At 42.0% G+C, this 19848-nt stretch overlaps 2 protein-coding genes across 4 annotated transcripts in view; one reads left to right on the plus strand and one right to left on the minus strand.

Annotated features, from left to right (window-relative positions):
- DYTN (dystrotelin) overlaps positions 1 to 19848 on the minus strand; it is a 62991-nt gene that overhangs the window by 26433 nt on the left and 16710 nt on the right. For 2 of the 3 annotated variants that reach the window (XM_061455599.1, XM_061455580.1), the window contains 4 exons: positions 18091 to 18161; positions 16581 to 16740; positions 14894 to 15362; positions 13170 to 14352 (listed from right to left, as the gene is read on the minus strand). In XM_061455599.1, coding sequence (XP_061311583.1) covers positions 14249 to 14352; positions 14894 to 15362; positions 16581 to 16740; positions 18091 to 18161 — 804 coding nt within the window. In that variant the 3' untranslated portion in view covers positions 13170 to 14248. Of the gene's footprint in view, positions 1 to 13169; positions 14353 to 14893; positions 15363 to 16580; positions 16741 to 18090; positions 18162 to 19848 lie in introns of those variants that run through there. The other variant, XM_061455589.1, reaches the window with a different exon arrangement.
- Positions 4777 to 10654, plus strand: FAM237A (family with sequence similarity 237 member A). Its single transcript, XM_061455627.1, has 2 exons — positions 4777 to 5438; positions 9640 to 10654. Exons 1-2 carry the CDS (start codon positions 5033 to 5035, stop codon positions 9777 to 9779), a joined length of 546 nt encoding a protein of 181 aa, XP_061311611.1. The 5' UTR covers positions 4777 to 5032; the 3' UTR covers positions 9780 to 10654.

Here is a 19848-nt window from a genome sequence, read left to right on the forward strand (position 1 = left end):
TCCAATTATCAAAAACCTCTTTCCCAGAAACAGAATACGAGTGCTCTGGTTCAGAGGGAACAGACTGTAGTAGGCTCAGGAAGTATTTGTGGAGCTGAGTAACTTTATCTATAGCAGTATTTCCCTTGAGCAGTGACTCTCATTTCTCCGAGAACCCCTGCTTCAGCACCCTTGGGTCTACCAGAAGGATTCTGAGTGGAATGAAACCTATGATGCTCTTGATCCAAAATCAGATAAAATGCTCCTCAGAAGGGGACTCAAGCTAACTCGCTTCTTAACAATGAGTCCAGAAAGATTCCAGGTTGGCAGAAACATATCAACTCACAACCGATATTTTGACTTTTCCAAGTTGCAAGCCTTTTGATCTGCCCTTATGGGGCAGAATCCTTAGAGTGACACTCTAAGGATCCAGCAACGTCAGCAAAAAAACACCCCTGCTCTGATCTGGCTTCCTGCACCCAGGCCATGAACACAAGCAGCCTCAGAGCCTTTTCTACCCAGGAGCTTCCTTTAGGTTGGTTACATGACAACACCCATGCCTTACAGGAACACTTTCCTTCTTTCCCTCGCCAAGTTCAACACCAAACACAGAGGCTAGGAGAAGCACACTGGTTACTGACATGCCAAGGAGACTCCAGATAGCTCATGGGCCCAAATTCAGTTTCTACAGAGCAAACTTGAACAAAAATGCTTAAAGATCGCTTTGGCACTAGAACCAGGGAGAGGGTGGTCTACTGGAATAGCCTGTATTTGATAGCAAAGGAGAAACACTGGAGAACCTACATGACACAAAGCTTCCCATTGCCATGTCACAAGGGCTCCTTGCAAGGCATGACATTCTTCAGTTCCTCACAAAGCCTGTTTCAGCAGTTGCTGCTTAGTATTACCTCCGTACCAGCCCCACACTTCTTCAAGAATAAGAGGAACACGTGCAAGTTTGGCAGAGTCCTACCACATAGTTATCTACATTGATTCTAGCCAGATGTTCTCTCACCCCCTAAAAGTTCCTTTAACTTCTGTTCAAAAGTAACATTACTTACACAGAATATATTTTCACATGGATTGTTCATGGATAAAAGGAAATAAAGCATCGGGAGAAGAAAGAACAGTGTTTATTGTCATAGACTCATGGTAAGATCATGGGTTAGGAAAGGAACATACGTCTCTATTTACATGGACAGGATGCACAGAAAGATGTAAAATTACAAGGACATATATCACTAACAAAAACCTGTGGTTCAAGCCATCTTTCCACCTGGTATAAACCAGGATGGCCTCACTGACTTCAACAAAGATAAGCCTGGTGCTACTGAAGTACAGGTGCTTCATGGAGAAAGGACGATGGTTCAAAGTACAAAGATATCAGGGAGCTGAGAGTGAAAGTCTTGAAAGAAGACTGGTATGAACTGGTGCAGCTACACTGGCTGCAGACAGGCTGCAGGGCTACATGATTAGCCCTACAGACCACACACAGTTTTGAAAAAAGAATGGTCACCCTCCCCACTGCTTCACATATCTAGTGTTAAAAAAGTTAAGCCAGCACTGGCTAGTAACCTGCTCCCAGAGCCCCGGCTCCGAGTTGTGTGTTTGAGGCAGAGTCGAGCTCGGGCTCTTCTCTCTGCGCTGTAGCGGATGACCTTTTCAGCAGTAGCTTCCTTCTACTTCTCTGCTAGCTTGGCCTGTTTCCCTTAACATGTACAGAGGTTTTGCAGCTCTTCCAAGGAGGCGGCAGCAGAGAGGGACGGCAGCTGAGAATCTCAGAAAGCACAACAATATTAGACCACTTTATTTTCTTTGTTTTGGTGAGGGATAGTGTGCAGCCTTCCAAGGTAGCTCTCCTTTACCTAAAGCTGTGGAACTGAGCTGCAGCAAGCAGCTCAGCCCCATTGCTGCAGTTATTGCCTCTGCTGGCTTTCTTATGGGACTGTCCTCTGTGTCTCTGCTTCAGATCCCAGGAAAGCTGGACCTGCTACTGTATAGGCTGAACCCTAACCAGCAAACAGCCCTAGTTTGTGCCACACAGACTCCTGCTCTGTGGTGAAGGACCTCCAGCAGCCTAGCACAGCAAGCAAGATGCTTGGGGGCTGAGCCAGGTCCAGACAACCCGAGACGTATGGTAGGGGCTTGCTTTTAACCCTGGTCCCCCACGATTCAGCACTGCTAGGAAAGGGGGAACAGGGAGGGCTGCGCTTTGCCCAGTGCCCAGGTCTGTTACTCTTTTAGCGCCCCGGCGGACAGCTTCCCCTGTGTCGGAGCCCAGACCCCAGGGGAGCAGGATTCCGTGGGGAGCGGACAGGCGGGGCAGAGGAGAGGAGCTCGCTTGCATAGGGTCAGCTCCGCAAGGTGAAGGGGGGGGCGCCGGGTGCCCGGGAGCCACGGCCCGGGGGTGGGGGCTTCTCCCCGAGCCCTGACGTAAAAACTAAGAGGGGCTGCCCGCTCTGGGTTCTTAAGGAGCGCGGCGGCGGCGGGCGCCGAGAGCCGAGCCCTGCCCTGCCCGCCCTGCACACCGGACCGCCGAGGTAAGGGCTGAGGAGCCGGGGGCGCCGGAGCGGGCGGGACGGGACGGGCCAGGAGCGGGGTCGGAGGGGGAGCCCAGCAGAGTCTCGGACTGGCGGAGCTGCCCGCGGGCGCTCCGCAAGCAGCGCTCGCCGCCGAGACGGGCACTCGCTGCTGCTCCGCGGGACCGGGCTCGGCTTCCCCGAGGGGTAGGATGGAGCGACTAGTCACAGCCGATAGCCACAACCACGTAAAGCAGCGACAGCTAAGGAGCTAATTAACTTTTTAATGATTATTACAATTGTAAGGGGCTATTTGTGATGGGGAGCGGAAAGGAGGGGTAAACTGCCAGAAGAGGGAGCAAAAAGAAAAAAAGAAAAGTCAGAACCAAGTGCGAATATCACACACACAGACTTCGATTTATAGACAGAAAGACCTAAAAAATGGAAGGGGGGGGGGGGGGGAACTGCTGGAAGCATTCACCACAAGCTCAGGTAAGAGATCAATGAAAACTGACATTCCCTGAACATCCCTTCAGCTCTCAGCCATCTAAAAAATTGAATCTGAACTTTGCAGAAGACTAAGAGCAAAATGTTGCAGGATTAGACCAGACCATAAGAACTAGGGGTCTTGGCTACTGGCCCTGACCAATGCCATTGATGACACACTTGAAATGACATCCACCGTTGTATTAACATCCTGTGGACTCCCTGCCCAGGGCAGTTCCTTTGCTCACGCATCTGACAAGTCTAAAACCCTTTACCCTTGTACCCTTGTAATTTAGAAAGTTTCTAAAGGGGCTGGAAGCAGCAGAGTAAGCAAAGCAACCTACTCAGTTGGTAACCAGTGTAAAATAGATGGCCCTTGTTCAAGTGACACGCTTAAAAGCCAATTCTAGTATTACTCCTTTGAACTATCTGTTGGTGATTTTCTGTTTTGGGTTTTTTTTTGGTTTTTTTTTTTTGGTTTTTTTTTTTTTGGGGGGGGGGAATGTTTCCTTCCCATGGTCATATCTGAGATTGCTAAATTGCTTTGAAAATTAGGTTGATAAACAAAGTTAATTATGGCTAGGTGGATTTCCTGTCTCTTTATAAGCAATTTCACACCAAGTGATAACTTGTTTAGACTTTAAGATTATATTTTCTTGAATGCATGTACAAGGCCAGGCTGGATATATTTCTGTGCAACCTAATCTAGTTGAAGATGTCCCTGCTCATTGTAGGGTGGTTGGACTAGATGACCTTTGAAGGTCCCTTCCTACCAAAACTATTCTATGATTCTACGTTCCTTGAAAACGTCTCGGTAAACAGACAAGTATGCACAAATTGCATAGCATACATGCCCAGGTGTATGCTGCACAGCGGAAAGGCTCCAACAAACAAATAAGTAAGAATGAAGCATTGACTCACAGGATGTCTTCAATTTTGCTTCAGAGAAAGCAATCAAAACCTGCCTTGTGCACTATCGTACAGAAGAGCAATGCTTCTGGAGGTCTTGGGAGCAGCATGAGGGCAACTTCATCGCTACAAAGCAGTTGGGGAGTAAAGTCTGAATACCTCCAGAATTCTCCCAGAACCTGACCAGGTAGCCAGATAGGGGCTAGGTAAGAATATCACTGCCAGGACTGACATTTCTGAAGACCACTTTAGATTTACCACAAAATATGTTCCACAAGTAACTTACCCCTCCCTGAGCTTGCACACTGGCAGGGGCTTGGCCACTTTTCACACACAATCCATCTACATGCTTCTTCTGTCTTCAATATTTCTCTTCACAGAGCAGGGAAACATTTATTGTGCTTTTGATGACCACTCATGGAAGAAGCTTTCTACACAAAAAGCCAGTTGAGTATTAACTTGAGCTCATGAGGCGAGGTACCTTCTCCCCTGGCAACATCCTCCAACAATCAGACCAAACACATAAAGCATGAACACTCAAGTGATCAACACACACATTAAACAGAATTGTTTGTCTTAAAAGCTGATCTCTGATGTTGTAGATGTCCAAAAATGGGAGGTTCTCCACATGCCTTGAGCTATACTAAAACCCACCCCCAAATCTGTTACACATTAGAAATGCATATTAGATATGTAGTATCAGAAATATTAGAAGCATGTGAATCTGCAGACTATTTTAAAGGCCTTATAAAGTCTTGAGTAAAGCAAGACTACCTAAAGGCTTACATTCTTTGCAAGAAGGAATATTTTTTTACCGAAAAAGGTTAGGGACCTGTAAATCAGGAAAGGACAAAAAGTTTCTACATGAAGAAGTTCCACATAAAAGAACTCATCAGATGGATTTAAGGATGCTTAACAAATTTTAACACATGCTTCTGCTGCACAGAGTAATGCAACTCCACTTAGTATTTATATTCATACATGCAAAAAAAGCATACACAGATCTTTAAAGAGCAGAGAAATAATTGCCAACATCTGAAGTGCCTTCTTATATAATGTAAGGTACCAGGGCTTTGTTCCTGCATCTAACAGAGAGGAATTTTTCATCTTTTTTTCGTTTTGTTACATTTCAGTGTACTATGGACCTTGGGAACAGAAGAAGAATCCACTGCAACATGAGACTCACCTCTCTCCTAATCATGGGAGCGTTCTGCATAACGCCCTTCCTCTGCCATAGCCAAATTGATCCACTAGCTCTTGGGCGAGCAGACCCCCAGTGTTGGGAATCCTCCTCAGCTGTCTTACTGGAGATGAGGAAGCCTCGTATTTCTGACTCTGTCAGTGGCTTTTGGGACTTCATGATCTTTCTGAAATCATCAGAGAACTTGAAACATGGGGCTTTGTTCTGGGACCTGGCTCAGCTCTTCTGGGATATCTATGTGGACTGCGTGCTCTCCAGAACCCATGGCCTAGGGAGAAGGCAGCTAGCAGAAGCTGAACAGAAGATTGCTAGTCTACGTTCTCAATTCACAGTGAGAAACCAAGGTTACTACTCCTTTAATACATGTTTCATGGGCAATAACTAGTCTAGCAGGAAAGAAGAGAGATACAGGCTTATTGTGTTATGTGGTAATAGTACAGAAATAGAGAACATGCTGCACAGCCTCTCAGTAACAGCACAATAGTAACAGTACAACAGTAATAGTACAGAGCTATTTTTGTGTTTAAAGTGATCTCAGTAAAAATTTGACCTCCAGACAACCTGTACTCTAATGACAGCTTTTAAGATTCAGTTTGGTGGGGGGAGGAAGGGCAGCAGAAAGTGAAACATAGGAGAATTCAAACAAAGAATACAACTCAGCAACTGAACATACAAATATATTCCTACACACCAGCTTTTTTACCACTATTGTGCCATGGACAAGCTAGTTCCGAATCCTTCATTCCAAGAGGTGCATCACCCCAGGAATGTGTTGCACTGACACTGCTGGGGAGAGTGGCAGTCTTTCAGCAGAAAAGCAGGGCTGTTTACTTGCCATCTAGTAGTCACCCACTAGGTATTTCCATACTGGCAACTTTGCCCAGCACACAGACCTAGGACTCAGACATGTGCAGGCTTTCAGACACAGCTACAGCTTCAGGAGGAAGAACACTACCTACGACGCTAAATGATGCAATTCCTAACCTCCAGGTTCCCAACCCCAGAGCAAAATCCCCAGGCCTAAACTAGATGTTTCCATATTCAGTAAGGCGAGAGCTGGCACCTCACAGCAGGATCTGCAACAGGTATCATGGCAATTATCCTCCTCATTCTCAATAGGAGGATACAGCATAGCTTTTCCTAAATCTCAGTCCCTTCCAAGGCTTCAGTTCTGATTCTGCTACCAAGAGATGTATCCTTCCCTCGAGGATGTCCACTTTCAGAAGGGGAAGGTGCTATAAGCTGATGGAAGGGTAGAAATGCTGCTGCCATCACCAACAGCGTAGTGAATTGGGCCCACAGTGACAAGGCAGAACTGCCATTTCACTTTAATGGATTCAGACCCTTACCTCCGCTTCCTAGATCAGTGTGTTAGTTATCAATGTCTGGAGGGAATGTCCATGGAAGAATGAAGAACCTCTCTGGGCAGCTACCCATCACAGTCTCTCTAAAAAAGGGACTATGAACTCAGAATTCTTCTGCCTCAGGGACACTATACCACTGGACAGTCCAATTCTTGCCCACAAACCTCAAGATGTTTTGTGTAATGAAAGAGGATTTGATAGACAGGATCAAGAGGTCCCTCACCCCCATTACCTACAAAGGGTATCTTAGCCATTAAGCCAGGAGATGGCTCTGTTTGAATCAATCCCCTTAGAATGAAGAACTCCTTGCACACATTGGGAGAATTTCTAAACTCTGAGTCAGACCACCACTATCTGCATTTTAAAAGCAAACAGTGGATCCTATCCTGCTCTGCAAAGAATCAGAGCTATCACATAACTCTACAATCTTGACTGAGTTGACATACATTGACAGCAGACAGCACTCTGGTTCCCAAGTGGCCTTAGGCATCACAAAGGCAGCAAGTTGCTCACTCCTGACCAGACTGATGCACTTTTGAATGCAAACAACATGCAGCTTCAGAAACATGAAGCAGTAGTACCATCAAAAAGCGAGATGTTCACCAGGTTAAAGCACTAGATAAATTTTTGTTTTCAGGATTGCAGCTCTGAATATCACTAAATTCATCTTTAGCCTTTTGTTTACATCTGGCTCTTCATGTCTATATCACACTGTGATTTTCCTAAACAAAGAGCTTTTGCTCCAGTTGAGATTAAGAGTAACAGTCTGACATATTTGGAAGAATCAAATTATGGGGTTTGTGATTAATACTGACTTTTTACTCCTAAACAGATTTTAAGTGCTACTAGGTATTCACACTTTAAGACAAACAAGGATTCCTCCCCTTCTCCATTTCTTTACCTCCTTGTTTTGTGAGCTGTAATCGGTTAATCTGTTTCTCTCTACAATTGATTAACATCAGTGAGTAGCAGGCAGCTTATAACAGTGACCACATAATTTTAATTTTTTGGAGGAGCTATCTAACCTCTTATCCAAGTCTCCCAGTTTTTGGACAAAGCCAGCTGGTTTAATCTTGGTAACTCTTGACCTTACTGCCTTGTTTCACCAGTGAAAACAGAAATCAGTTGTTCATAATCGCAGATAGAAATCACATCCTAGAAATTAGGAGGAATAGAGCTACTGCTTCTTACATGTAAAGAAATATACAAGCCTGTTGTCTTAGCCCAAAGAGCAGCACTAACAGCATTTGAACAACCTTCTGTATTTCACATCTACATGGGTAGGTACAAATAGCTCTCAGTAGGCTTGTTTTAGAAGACAAACAACAAAGCAAGATTTCTTTTGCTTTATACCATTACTTTTTCAGCCATTGATAACATTGTTATTGCTCCATACTGAAGTTCTAAATCTTACTCCTTTTAAATATTTATTTTGTGTTGTTTTGGGGTTTTTTATTTGGGTTTTGGGGGGGTTGTTTGTTTGGTTTAGTTTTTTTTAATTGCAAACAGGATCATAACACAGGAGCAAGCTGTAAGCTACATTCTCTGTAGTCCTTAAACATATCATGGAATTGGAAAAGCAAAACAGAGATCTGCACTTGACACAGTAGCATTGATGTTAAGGTGTTACTGTTTTAATGTCAGGTTTCAAAACTGAAGGGTAAACCCCATGAGGACATTGTGAAAATTGAGTACCAGGAACTAGGCTTTTTCTAAGAAAAAGAAAAACCAAACCAAGCAAACAAGCAAGTAAACAAACAAGAAAAACCAACAATACACAGCAGTCAGAAGTGCTCCAAGCAAAAAACTTCCTGAAGGCCTTGGTGAAAGTTTCACAGTAGTACTGAACAAAATACTTTGACCTCCTGGGAAAAAAACTATTCTGTCTGAGTGTACACCAAGACAATGATAAAAGTAGCTCCAGTCCAGACTACGGGGTGCAAACACTGTTTTCTAGTCTTACCAGGCTTCTAACTGTAGTTAGTAACAGATCTCAAGATACTCTTTAAACTCTATACAATCTATTAAAAATACAACAAAATCAGAACAGCCATATATGAGTTATCTGACAAACCACCTCCATCCAGATAAAATCTTACTTAACCAGCATCATTTCAACCACGACACCCAGATATCTCACAAAGAAGTGTTAGTCAGCTTTAAACTGAGACAAGTAGGGAGAGTCCTTTACAGTTACCTTGCCAAGATATCTTTAGTAGCTCATCCCTTTCCCCAAAAAAAAACCTGAATGCTATGAAAAAGCACATTTCATAAAAACATGTCCAGCATACTACAACACTAGTTAGATACATTATAGTTGTCAGAAACTCTTAACGAGCCAAAACAAGGCTTAAAAATCACAAGAAGAATATAGCTTTTGTACTCACAACAAATTTTCCCAAGGAGCACCTGGACAAGAAGACTTGTTTCAAGAAGCCAGGTAGCACATCCCCTCCATAAACACTTGAACAACAACAACAAAACCAAAAACACATCTCCACCTCTTTTCTGCCTCTCTTCTCCTCACCTAGCCGTGCCCCTGCTACCTTGCTACTCAGAGTGGCTGCAGCTGTGCACACCTCCCTCACAGGTGCAGGTAATGAGGCTCAAATCAGCACCTCAGATCAGGTGCAAGGGAGGGTAGCGGGGCAAAGGCTGCTGTATTATGCATCTGAGGTCTGGTAAATAAACAGATACTGTGTTAAACAGTCTTTAAGAAGACAAATGTGTGTAAAAGAAATAAAGCCAAGTGTGGGCTTTTGGAGATCATTTCAAAGAAAATGCCCCATAGTTTCTCAAGGAAAAAACATATGTGCTACTAAACAATGTGAGAGATCTCATCCACTGTGCAGGGAGGTTGATGACAAGCCAGTCAGTCAGTAAGGCTGTGACCAGGCTCAAGTGCTTAGACTCTGCTAATTACAAATGGAAGAATTTTATAGGAACACTGAAGGAAAAGGTCTATGCTGGGGGAAAAGATCAAAGTAACTTGTCACTAAAAGGCAACTTGCAAATGGAGGGTCATGGCTATCACTAAAACAAGGGGCTTGGGGGCAATGCTGATAAAATAGGGACCGGCAGTTAAAGATGGAGGAAACATGGATGTAGGAAACTGAGTATTGAGCTGCCCTTTACTGTTTGGAAACTGATTACATATATGCATCTTCATGTAATTTTTCAGGGATATTTCCTCATATTCAGAGGTCACCAGTTCTGAAGAAGAAAGACTTGTTTGAAGATTTAATAAGTATCCACATGCATAAGAGCATATCTACATTACTTGGAAGAATCACTGGAGAGCTAGGGAAAAAGAGGAAATGACACATTTAGTCCAAGATCTTGATTTGTGTATACGTTTAAGCTACTTCTCTTTATTTGTTTTTTGCATTTTAATCCTCATTGATGTCAATTTATATGCTGGAAGAAGGCCTGTAACTATGAGCACTGATTTCTGATTAACTTGGACTTGTGGGATTTTTTAATTGCTTATGAATTCAGACTCCTTAATAAACTGCATGATTTATAAGCAGTTGCCTACTTTAATCTGTGTGTATATCAGGCTTTTTGTAATGCATGTGACCTATCCAAACTATTGGCCTTTGGGTGCCAAAACAGGAAATAACTGATCCTTCAATAAAATATAGACAAGCAGAGGAGGAAGTTGCCAAAAACCTCCACTGGCTCCAAGACAGGATTAGAGTCAAGATGGTGATGTTTTATTGTATGCATAGCTGTAAGCTTGTACAAAGCAACCACTGTTGAAGGTTTTTACTAAGGAAAAGTAGTACATATTTTTATATTAAAAACACCTTAAGAAGATGGTTTTGGTTTTCTAGTAAAAGTGTTAACAGGTTTTACCAGCAGCTTCTCTGTGTGCTTTAATATGCTGGTTTTTACAGTATTTTCCCTAATTTTTGTTAATAAAAACATCACTTAAAGTGCTTAATTAAAAGAATTCTCACGCATAACTTGAATTTGCATATTTTTTAATTTGCAGCTTCCTTGTAGACAAATCAGTTTCCTCTGTGACTGTTACTCAGAACTCTAATAGGCAGTCTGATATTAAACTGATGCAACATAGCTTTGGGCAGGTAACATTTGATGCTTTGATGAAATGAAATATTTCCATCGCCTGGGTGGCTGAATGCAGCTAAAAAATTAAGCTTTCCAGGGCAATTACATTCAGTTGTTAACTCAAAGTTGCTTTCCTTCAACATGTGGCAATATTTGGTTTGTTTGGGTTTGGGGTTTTTATGTTTCTGGGTTTTTTGGTTGTTTTTTTTTCCAAAATGCCCGAAGAAAAAGTGATTTGCTGAGTGTTCATCAACTTGCAGAAATAGGTTCAAGTAGCACAATATGTAAATGAAATCTTAAAACAGTTACTGGGCCTGAATAAAATAAAGCTTAAACAGTTCCGTTAGATGAAATCCTGACCTTATGGAAGCAGCAAAAAACTGTAAGAGGGTTATCATCTTCAGTGGCACAGAATTTGTACTTAATCTCCTGGGTTCAGAAGCAGCAGTCATTTTTCTCCTTCTTAGTAGCTGGTGCAGTGCTGTGTTTTTGACTTTCAGCCTGGGAACAGTGCTGATAACACTGATGTTTTTAGTTGTTGCTCAGTGATGTTTATGCTGACCAAGGACTTTGTGAGCCTCATGCTCTGCCAGGGAGGAGGGGAAGCCAGGAGGAAGCAGAGACAGGACACCTGACCCAAACTGGCCGAAGAGGTATTCCATACCACAGCACGTCATGCCCAGGATGTAAACTGGGGGCAGTTACCCAGAAGGGCTAGATCACTGCTCGGTCGGGCTGGGTATCGGTTGGCGGGTGGTGAGCAGTTGTATTCTCTTCCCCTGTTATTTCCCTTACCACGATTATTATTGGTGGTAGCAGCAGTGGTTTTGTGTTACACCTTAGTTACTGGACTGTTCTTATCTCAACCCATGGGAGTTACATTCTTTCCATTCTCCTCCCCATCACTCTGGGAGATGGGGGAGGAAAGGGGGGTGTGAGCTAACAGCTGTGTGGTTCTGGTTTGCCAGCTGGGGTTAAACCATGACAGTTACCCATGTAACAAATCATTTAAATGTTCAAGAGAGGAGAGAACACTAAAGCAGGATGAACACAGGAACACACAGTTTAGAACACTCTGCAGCATCCTCCCAGCTGCCTCTGCCTGCAGCCATCACCTACAAGAGTGCTCTGCTACCATGTCGGAGGTGAGAGCAGTGTTAACAGCAGATACCCTCACTCCTATCCTACTGTTGTTAATTATCTAATTTATATAAATATATCTAAAAGCCCCATTGTGCGCGACTTTGTACTAATATAAGAGACACAGCCTTCACCCACAGTCCCTACAGCTCTTAAGACCAGCAACTAACAAGGAATTTAAGGGCTGGATGTCTCAGCCAAACAGGATTGGTATTGTAGCAGACCAGATGTTACCTGTTCCCATGCGCTCTCAAGCTCTAGAAAAGCTGAAACCAGACAGATTATCTGAACAGGTACTGTTTATCTTAGATGCTCTTCCAAAGGCCCCTTTGTAAGAGGCTAGTGCTTCTACTTTAGATACATCCTTCCTGCAACAACAGGATCCCCCAGGGAAGGGCTGCGGGCAGCTTTCCTCTTCCCTTCAGATAACAGAAATGGTGAAATGCCACTATGGGCCCAACTGATGTTTAGTTTAAACAAATTTGCAACACTTCTCTACTTCAGCAGGCTTCTTAATTAGCAGGCTGTAGCATCCTTTGGGGAAATGAGCAGGAAAGGATTAGTACATAGAGGAAAGACTGAGAAAACAGATGAATCTCTAGCATAGGTCACACATAGTTTCCCCATTGAACATTTGAAAAGTGCTGACATAAAGGAGATAATCTGTGTTATTAATTGTCCCGAAATAAAAAAGGGATGCAACTAATGACATGTAAACTTGTAAGTGATAAAGCTCCTGAAGGAACGCCTACCTCAGGGAATTTCTTCTCTCTGAAGGTCTCAGAGCATAGTTCTATTTTATAATTTAAGTCTTGCTTGCTTTTGTCCAGGTCTCAACAATTTTGGTGTTAAAACACAATCAGAAGATGCTGATGTTTGCTACTGATTTACTCACTATAAATTGAGACCTTCTAGGATGGCTGTGTTAAGGAAAAAAAAAAGTGCTTTGAGTGTGAGATGCAAGCGGATTTGATGTACAGGAGTAATTCAAAATGTCTCTGTGTCTAAAGACAGGATATCACTTCCTACTACTTTGCCCTTTAAATTTCATTAGCAGATCTTGGGGTGTGCTAGGACTGCTTTTGTAGGTACGGTTCCTGGCTTATTGTTTCTCAGTCTGTGTGTGTCAGAACAATGGAATGAACACGTCTGAAGTTGATCTGTTGCCAGCTGAACTGAGTAGCAACAAAATAAAGGCCTTGGGATTTTGTCCCTTTCATCTTATAAGGACCTCGTAGTTAAACAGCTGCTTGTTGGCATGGAAAAACACTTCCTTGAGTCTTTATGCGCTGCCATGAAGTAAGAGTTCGTGGTGGTTCAGGAATATGGTTGTAAGAATTTGTGCTCCAGACCTAGTCTGTGTGGCATCAGACCAAACCAGTTTTTGTTAGCTATCACTGTTTCCAGCTGGTTGTAATCCACATGCACTCATGCTTGAAGGAAACTTAAAGTCTCAACAGAAGCTGATGGATATTTTCCCATTATCAGAAGTTCTTTATTGTATGTATCTCTTGGCACTGGTATATTGCAAAAGCTACTAAGCCTTTATCTCACACTATATTCTGTTTGTGATAATACAAGTATCCACTTTCTAGGGACCCCATCCCTATGTGTTTTGTGGGGTCCTCACCCTCAGTTAGTTTCTCTACTTTTGAGCTGCATCACACTTCCTTTGCTAGAGACAAGCTACTTGTCAGCTTCCAGTTGCATACCATTATTTGTTGCTGTAATTCTTGGATGTTTGCAGTACATGTAATTAAGGCCTCCTGTGACCAAAACTAGCAGAAATAACCAGGAATGTTTATTGCTATCACTACCACAGTATAAGGCCTTTCAAGAAGGTGGCTGAGGTGCTACCAACAGGAAACAAGATTTCTAGCCATTTTAATGAGTCAGTCTGTCCCTTTATCTTGGTGATTATAATTAATTCTGAAAAATACAAGACCAGGAAAATCTTTGTGGGAAATTAAGCATTCTATTCCAATGTTGTCCCAGATATGTAAGTTAATCAGGAATGGAAAGGCTCTTCTAAACCAATTAAATTACTTTAAGTGTTCAAAGCATATTTTCATTTAATTCAGTAGTTTGGAAAAATATGATTATATAAATACCAAATATTGGGAAGTCTGACAATTAAGAACTCATTTCTTCCTTTAATCTAAGAAACAATGATGTGATAGCAAATACACCACTGAAACCAGTTAACAGAACTCATATATATTAAAAAAAAAATGTTCCTGAAAGACAAGCCATTATGGATTATACGGCACTAAGAAGAGAAGACAGGGCAGGACAGTCGTTAAAGCCTGTGTAACATTAATGAAGACATGCTGATTTTTATCAGCTGGGCTAACACCTACTGCACAGGAGCTGGAAGCCACCAACAGAAGCCACCAATAGTGTTAAGAATGTCGTTCTCTTAACACTATTTATGGTCCCTGGTGAAGTCAGTAAATGCAGAAGTCTGTTATGTTGGGTTATTACAGCAAAACATCTGAGACACTTTTAAAAGTCTGATATGACATCAGTTACCTTCAATAGTTCAGTGGAGCTGTAAGGGCAAGTGGTAGCTTCCATCATTTACAAGCTGGTGAAATCACTTGGTTGATGAGGTCAGAAAAGGATCTGCTAACATGTTCAGCTGTAGAGAAGAATTCCTGCTGCAAAGCAGACTGTTGAGCTGAAAAGTAGAACAGATTTTAAGACTTTCAGACCATTTAGGTGCTGTCAGAGCCCTAAAAACTGTAAATTTCCAATTTTTTAGAAACAGCAGTTTTTGCCATCATTCTTTTTTTTACGTCCTCATTATCAAAAGTGAGACATCTTGACCATTGAACAAAGCTCTAAGCAAGACCACTGATCCTACAAAGGGATTTTGTACTGCTGGAAGTCTGCCAGAGACTAGATTCATAGTTACAGTGTCAGAAGGGGAAACAGAGAAGACCTCCAGTGCCCTCAACTATAAGTTTGCTCCTTAACTGACTGCCAAGACTGATTTCCTCTCATGCACTTTGACTCATCCTGTTTCAAATTAGTCCAACATAAGGAGCTATATTTCACCTTACAGGAATATGTTCTACCTTACGCTATACAGCTGGCATATTTCTACAATGGCAAAGGCAAGAATCTGGGTCTCCTCTGAGGGTTAAATGATTATGAACTACATTATAAAGTGGATGAAGGTGTGAAGACGGTGTCAAGATACCTGGGAGAGCTTATACCTGCTTGGGATTGGAGAGACACTGCATCCTTTAGTTTCATCACTAGCTGCTGCAGTTCCACTTCCTCACTGGCTTCTTTCTCATCAAGTGGTATCTTCACTGCAATGGGAGTAAGAACTGTATTCCTCATGATGTCCCTGTGGGAGTTTTCTGTCAATTCAGGCATATGTGTTTGATTCTCTTTTGCTTTTTTATCCCGAGGTCTGTTGCTCTTCAGGGATGCTGACTCCAGTGGGTCTTCTGAGATTAAGTCCACTGCAGTGGGAACTTCAGGTGTCTGTAAAAGCTGCATTCTATTTGTGGAGTTGGAGGAATTCGGAGATTTCCAGTCTGAACATGTTCTGGAATTAGGTCTTATTTGGGCAGGATTCAATCCAGCCTGCAGTGTCCTTTCCAGCAGGATGTGAGGACTTCTTGGCATCATATATTGACTCTGTACAAAAGGATGCTCTGATGACTGGAACATTGTCTACAACATACACAGAACCTACATTGTGAAAATCATTGATATTTTCATTTGCTGACAGTACTAAAATAGGTAAGAAAATAATTTCGGGTCTGGTGAACTAAACCAATTCTTTTCATGAATAAAATATTATCCTGCAATAAAATAAAACAAAATTTGTTTGGACAAATCTATGTGGCCATTTTTTCCACAATTTCAATCTGAAGACATTATATGCTTTAATGCCATTGAAAAGTGAGAATAATAACATTTCGAGAGTAAAATTGCAGGAAAATTGTTACAGAAGAATTGCACTAAGTGAAAAATATATGGGTATTTTTAACACATATCGAACACCTCACACCTGTTAACATTCAGAATTCCAAAACTAGGTTGGTTGTCAGTGCCACCATTGTACTTGAATTTTCTAGACAGAACTATGATGGCAAATACTATCCACTGCATGAACACCGAGTCTGGTGTAACTGGGGTCACTGAGCTGACTGTGCATGTACTGAACATTTAACTGCATGCGTGGAGCCAGTCCTGCAAGCTGTGGACAGGTCAGTGTCACAGCATGCACATGAACAGTATGACATGCCAGGTCATACTGGACTCCATGTGCAAGTGCTATAAAGCTGGCCAAATGTACAGTGCAAATGTGTCTGGCTTTTCTGTGTATTTGGCCAACCTTGAAAAACACATGAAAAGGAGCATTGAAGAAATTGCTACAAACATGCTGCAGGCGGCAAACATGTATGCATTCCCTGTGAAATAAGGATCTTTTTAGAACCTGAAAGAGATCTTAAATAAATAAGAGTCAATACAATTTAAAGGAAATAAAATATTTTCTGTTTGAGTAAAAAGTATTTTATTTATTCAGCGCCAACACAGAACTCTTCTCTAAAGAAAAGACTGCAATGGAGTATCTAACATTTCTTTTGGAAACCATTTTCTCACTCATCTTCTTACTATATTGGAATATCCTCTCATTATTTTAACTGCCATAGTATCTAAATATCCCAGACATTGGTATCTGCGCTTGATGCAAAATATATACAAAATGACAAGTAAATCCCTGCTTCAAAGATCTTAATTGCTTCCTCTGAAGGCAAGATCTTAAGCAGACAAGTGGAAGGTGCACAAAATAGTATCAAGACTTCTGGTCTGTAGCAGAAGGAGTAGTTAGTGTCCAGTAATTGCCCATAGCTATGAATATTTTTGCTCTATTTATCACTATACCTTTACTTCTTGCTTCATTTGCTGCAACTTCATTTGTAGGTTTTCATGGCTTGCTCTCAGGCTTTGGAGCTTTGCCTCTATTTTGCAGCTTTTTTCTTCCTGACAGTTGTGAAGAAATTGCATTTTGCCCTTCCACTTGTTGAACTGCTTCTTCATGTACCTGCCAAGGGACATAGGAGGTGGGAATTTTGCTAGATCACACACACAAACATATGCAGTCATGGAAAAGAGCAAACACTGTAGCACAAGCTTTCTCCTATTTGTCAGTTCAGGAAATTTTGTCAGCCTTGGGGTTAGAGGCCAGCATTACAGGAATTGGGCTGTAGCCATGGAATTAGCAACAACAGGAGTGTTTTAGATGAGGAAAGGTGCGAACTGAGTGGAACTATAGCCAGGACTGGGCCTTGCATCTTGGGGTTTTACTTTTCCCATAAAGGTGGTTGCAACAGGAGAGACATTACAGCAGTCCCTCTGTCTAAAAGCAAACCACTTATGGCAACTCCCCAGCCTGGAAGATTCCCATCATTTCCACCTGGGCAGCAAAGGAGTAAAAGCAGCTTCTGTCCCTTTGCCTGAGTTCCTTCTGTGTAGCTTGTTTGATGATATGAATAGTTCCTGCATAGGCCACTTGTCCTTGAAAAGATCCTTTGATGTTTGCAGTGAGAAGTGCCACCCTCCCACACACGCCACTAGAAACTACCTACTTGGAGCACAGTCTGACAAAAATACCACACAAATCTCTGCTCTAGAGTTAGGATTTCTCTAAGAAATTGGGGTTGAAATACAGTTTTGTTTTCCCCACGGCTAAGGTGGAGACTGACAGAAAAGCTTGTTGACACTGTAGTACTAAACCAACTACTTCACAACACACAGCTGAAAAAGTGATCTCATTTACTTAGTTACATCCAGAAGTTCATCTAATTCACTTCCTTTTGGGTATGTGCTGGCCACAGACAAAAGCCACATCAATTTCACTGGAATTATGCAAGCCAAGCCTTTTAAAATTAAAATTAGTATTACAGTGGTCCCTCAGAACAGCATTTAAAGGGTCTTTACTGTAATATGGTGACTACCTTCAACTAACTCAGAGCCCAGTTCTGTGAACAGTCACATAAATGCTGGAAGTTAGTTCAGAAAAAAGAACAAAGAGCTTTCCATGAGTAATGTGATTCATTCACCCAGTTGTATGATAAGCTCTGGGTCAGAGGGTGATGCAGTGTATCAGGAGCAGGCTTCCCAGATATCCTCTCAACTAGTGCTAATCTAAATGAAAGCTGAAGATCTTTGTCATATCTCTTTCTCTTCTCATGTGAGAATAGAGTGGTGTAAAGACACAGACTTACAATGAAAATACAATTGTTTTTGACCTAGTCTTGGGGTGCCCTTGTGTGAATTTGGAGCAATAATTGTACATTGACTCATGAGAATGAAACAAAACAGGAACAGAGGGAACTGAACATACTGTAGGAAATAGAGTAGATTCAGTCATCATACCACTGCATTTACCTACCTGCTCTCATTACAAATATTTCTAATGGATTCATGCATTTTTAACACATCTGCTTCAGAAGAGGCTATTGCCTGTAAAGAAAAGTATCTGTTCATAACTTTACCAGCAATAACATTTCATTTTCTATGCAAATTTTGCTACAAGAGGGCATGGCAAATTTGGAATTTGGTGTGTCTTGCAGATATATTAGCAGATTTTTTAGCTAACTACTAACTGATTGCAGTCATCTGATGCACTAAAGAATTTCTAATGGCTATTAGAACTGATTGCAAAATTTACTCTATAAAGCAAATTTATTGTCCTGTGATGAATTCTAAGTGTATGAGAACTTGCTTTTTTTTACGTTAAAACAAAATCCTCATTCCCTGGAATTTCTGCTAAATGGAATATTCTGATTTGAGTAGTGAAACACTTGAATCAGCTGAGCAGTAGTTTTGGCTGCCCCATCACTGGCAGCGTTCAAGGCCAGGTTGGATGGGGCTTTGAGTAACCTGGTGTAGTGGGAAGTGTCCCTGCCCATGGCAGGAATGAGATGATCTTTAAGGTCATTTCCAACCCAAACCATTCTGTGATTCTGTGATGCTATGACTCTGTGAAGTCCCACAACTGCTCTGGGACAAGGAGATGGAGGGAGGGACTGGATGTAGAAGAGAGAAGCTCCTGGTCTTTGAATGGAAATAGAAGTCTTTGGACCATGCAGGAGACAGTAGCCCAGAAGTCTGAGAGACAAACACTGCATTAGAGGTAAGCTGCTTTAGAGGCATGGTATAAACTGGGCTGGAATCAAGGCTGCTAGGAAATTTTAAGGCTAAGAGCTGGGGCCCCAGCACCTCCAAGCTTTTGGATTCTATTAAAACCTATAATTTGACTTATGTTCTGCATCTCTTTAAGCGGCATTGAAATAATCTGCACTACAAGATGTTGGAAATCAGTATAAAACTGCTCTAAAAGAATTCTCAACCCTGAGAGAAAATGAGCAAGAGAGCAACGCATGTGACAGAATCCCAATGCAGGGATGCAAGTCCCATCTTAATGTCTTCTAAACCAACAAATGCCAGCCATCAAAATTGTATGCTTAAGTAGTGTCTGCCTACTGCTTCTCCTGCAGATATGAGCTGGCTGCCCCTATGGCTCAAGCTGGGCAGCAGAGTCCTAAAAGAGAGGTCTTCCAAAATGCATGACAGGAGTGGTAGCCTGAATGACCTGACATGCACATGCTAGTTTTCAGCTACTGCACCCCTGGTTTCTGGGAAGGACAAGACGAGTGGATAACACAAAATGGTTTGAACACAACCCAGTGTTCCCTATGTTCTGAGTACATGCAGAGCTACTAACCTCTCATATAAATATAGAAACAAAACACTGCTCTGCACTTATTTTTACCTACATCGTCCTACCCTCTCCTCTAGCATTCTTTCTATGCAGGGAACCTGGAAATGGATTAATGGAGAGCTTTTATGCATGAGTTATTTTAGTTGGAGTGAACACTACTCTGGGTTTATCTTGAAGAAGGGCCCATTCTGTCCTCTGGCTATTGCCATGGTGACAAAAATGGCCTGAGTCTAATAAGAATTAAGGTGTCCTTCCTTGACATTTGCCTGCAGTTTGAAGACGGGATGGCATTTTTTTCTGTCAGAATAGAGAGAGGCCTCAGTCTTAGCTTGTCTTTAATGTTGTCTTTAACTAAGACCACTTGGGAAAAAGTAAAAACTAACAGAGCAAATATTCTTAAAAATACTTCTCAAGGTCACTGAAGTC

The sequence above is a fragment of the Pezoporus flaviventris genome, unplaced genomic scaffold, assembly GCF_033815535.1.
Source record: "Pezoporus flaviventris isolate CSIRO_AGI_PZ_B2104156 unplaced genomic scaffold, CSIRO_AGI_Pfla_v1 ptg000001l, whole genome shotgun sequence".
NCBI classification, from domain to species: Eukaryota; Metazoa; Chordata; class Aves; order Psittaciformes; family Psittacidae; genus Pezoporus; species Pezoporus flaviventris.

What these genes read in the sequence shown, in the direction of transcription:
- FAM237A (XM_061455627.1), top strand. Translation starts at nt 5,033, where the DNA reads ATGGACCTTGGGAACAGAAGAAGAATCCACTGCAACATGAGACTCACC. An exon ending in ATTCACAGTGAGAAACCAAG is followed by an intron (nt 5,439 to 9,639) that starts GTTACTACTCCT and finishes GTAATTTTTCAG; the next exon opens with GGATATTTCCTCATATTCAG.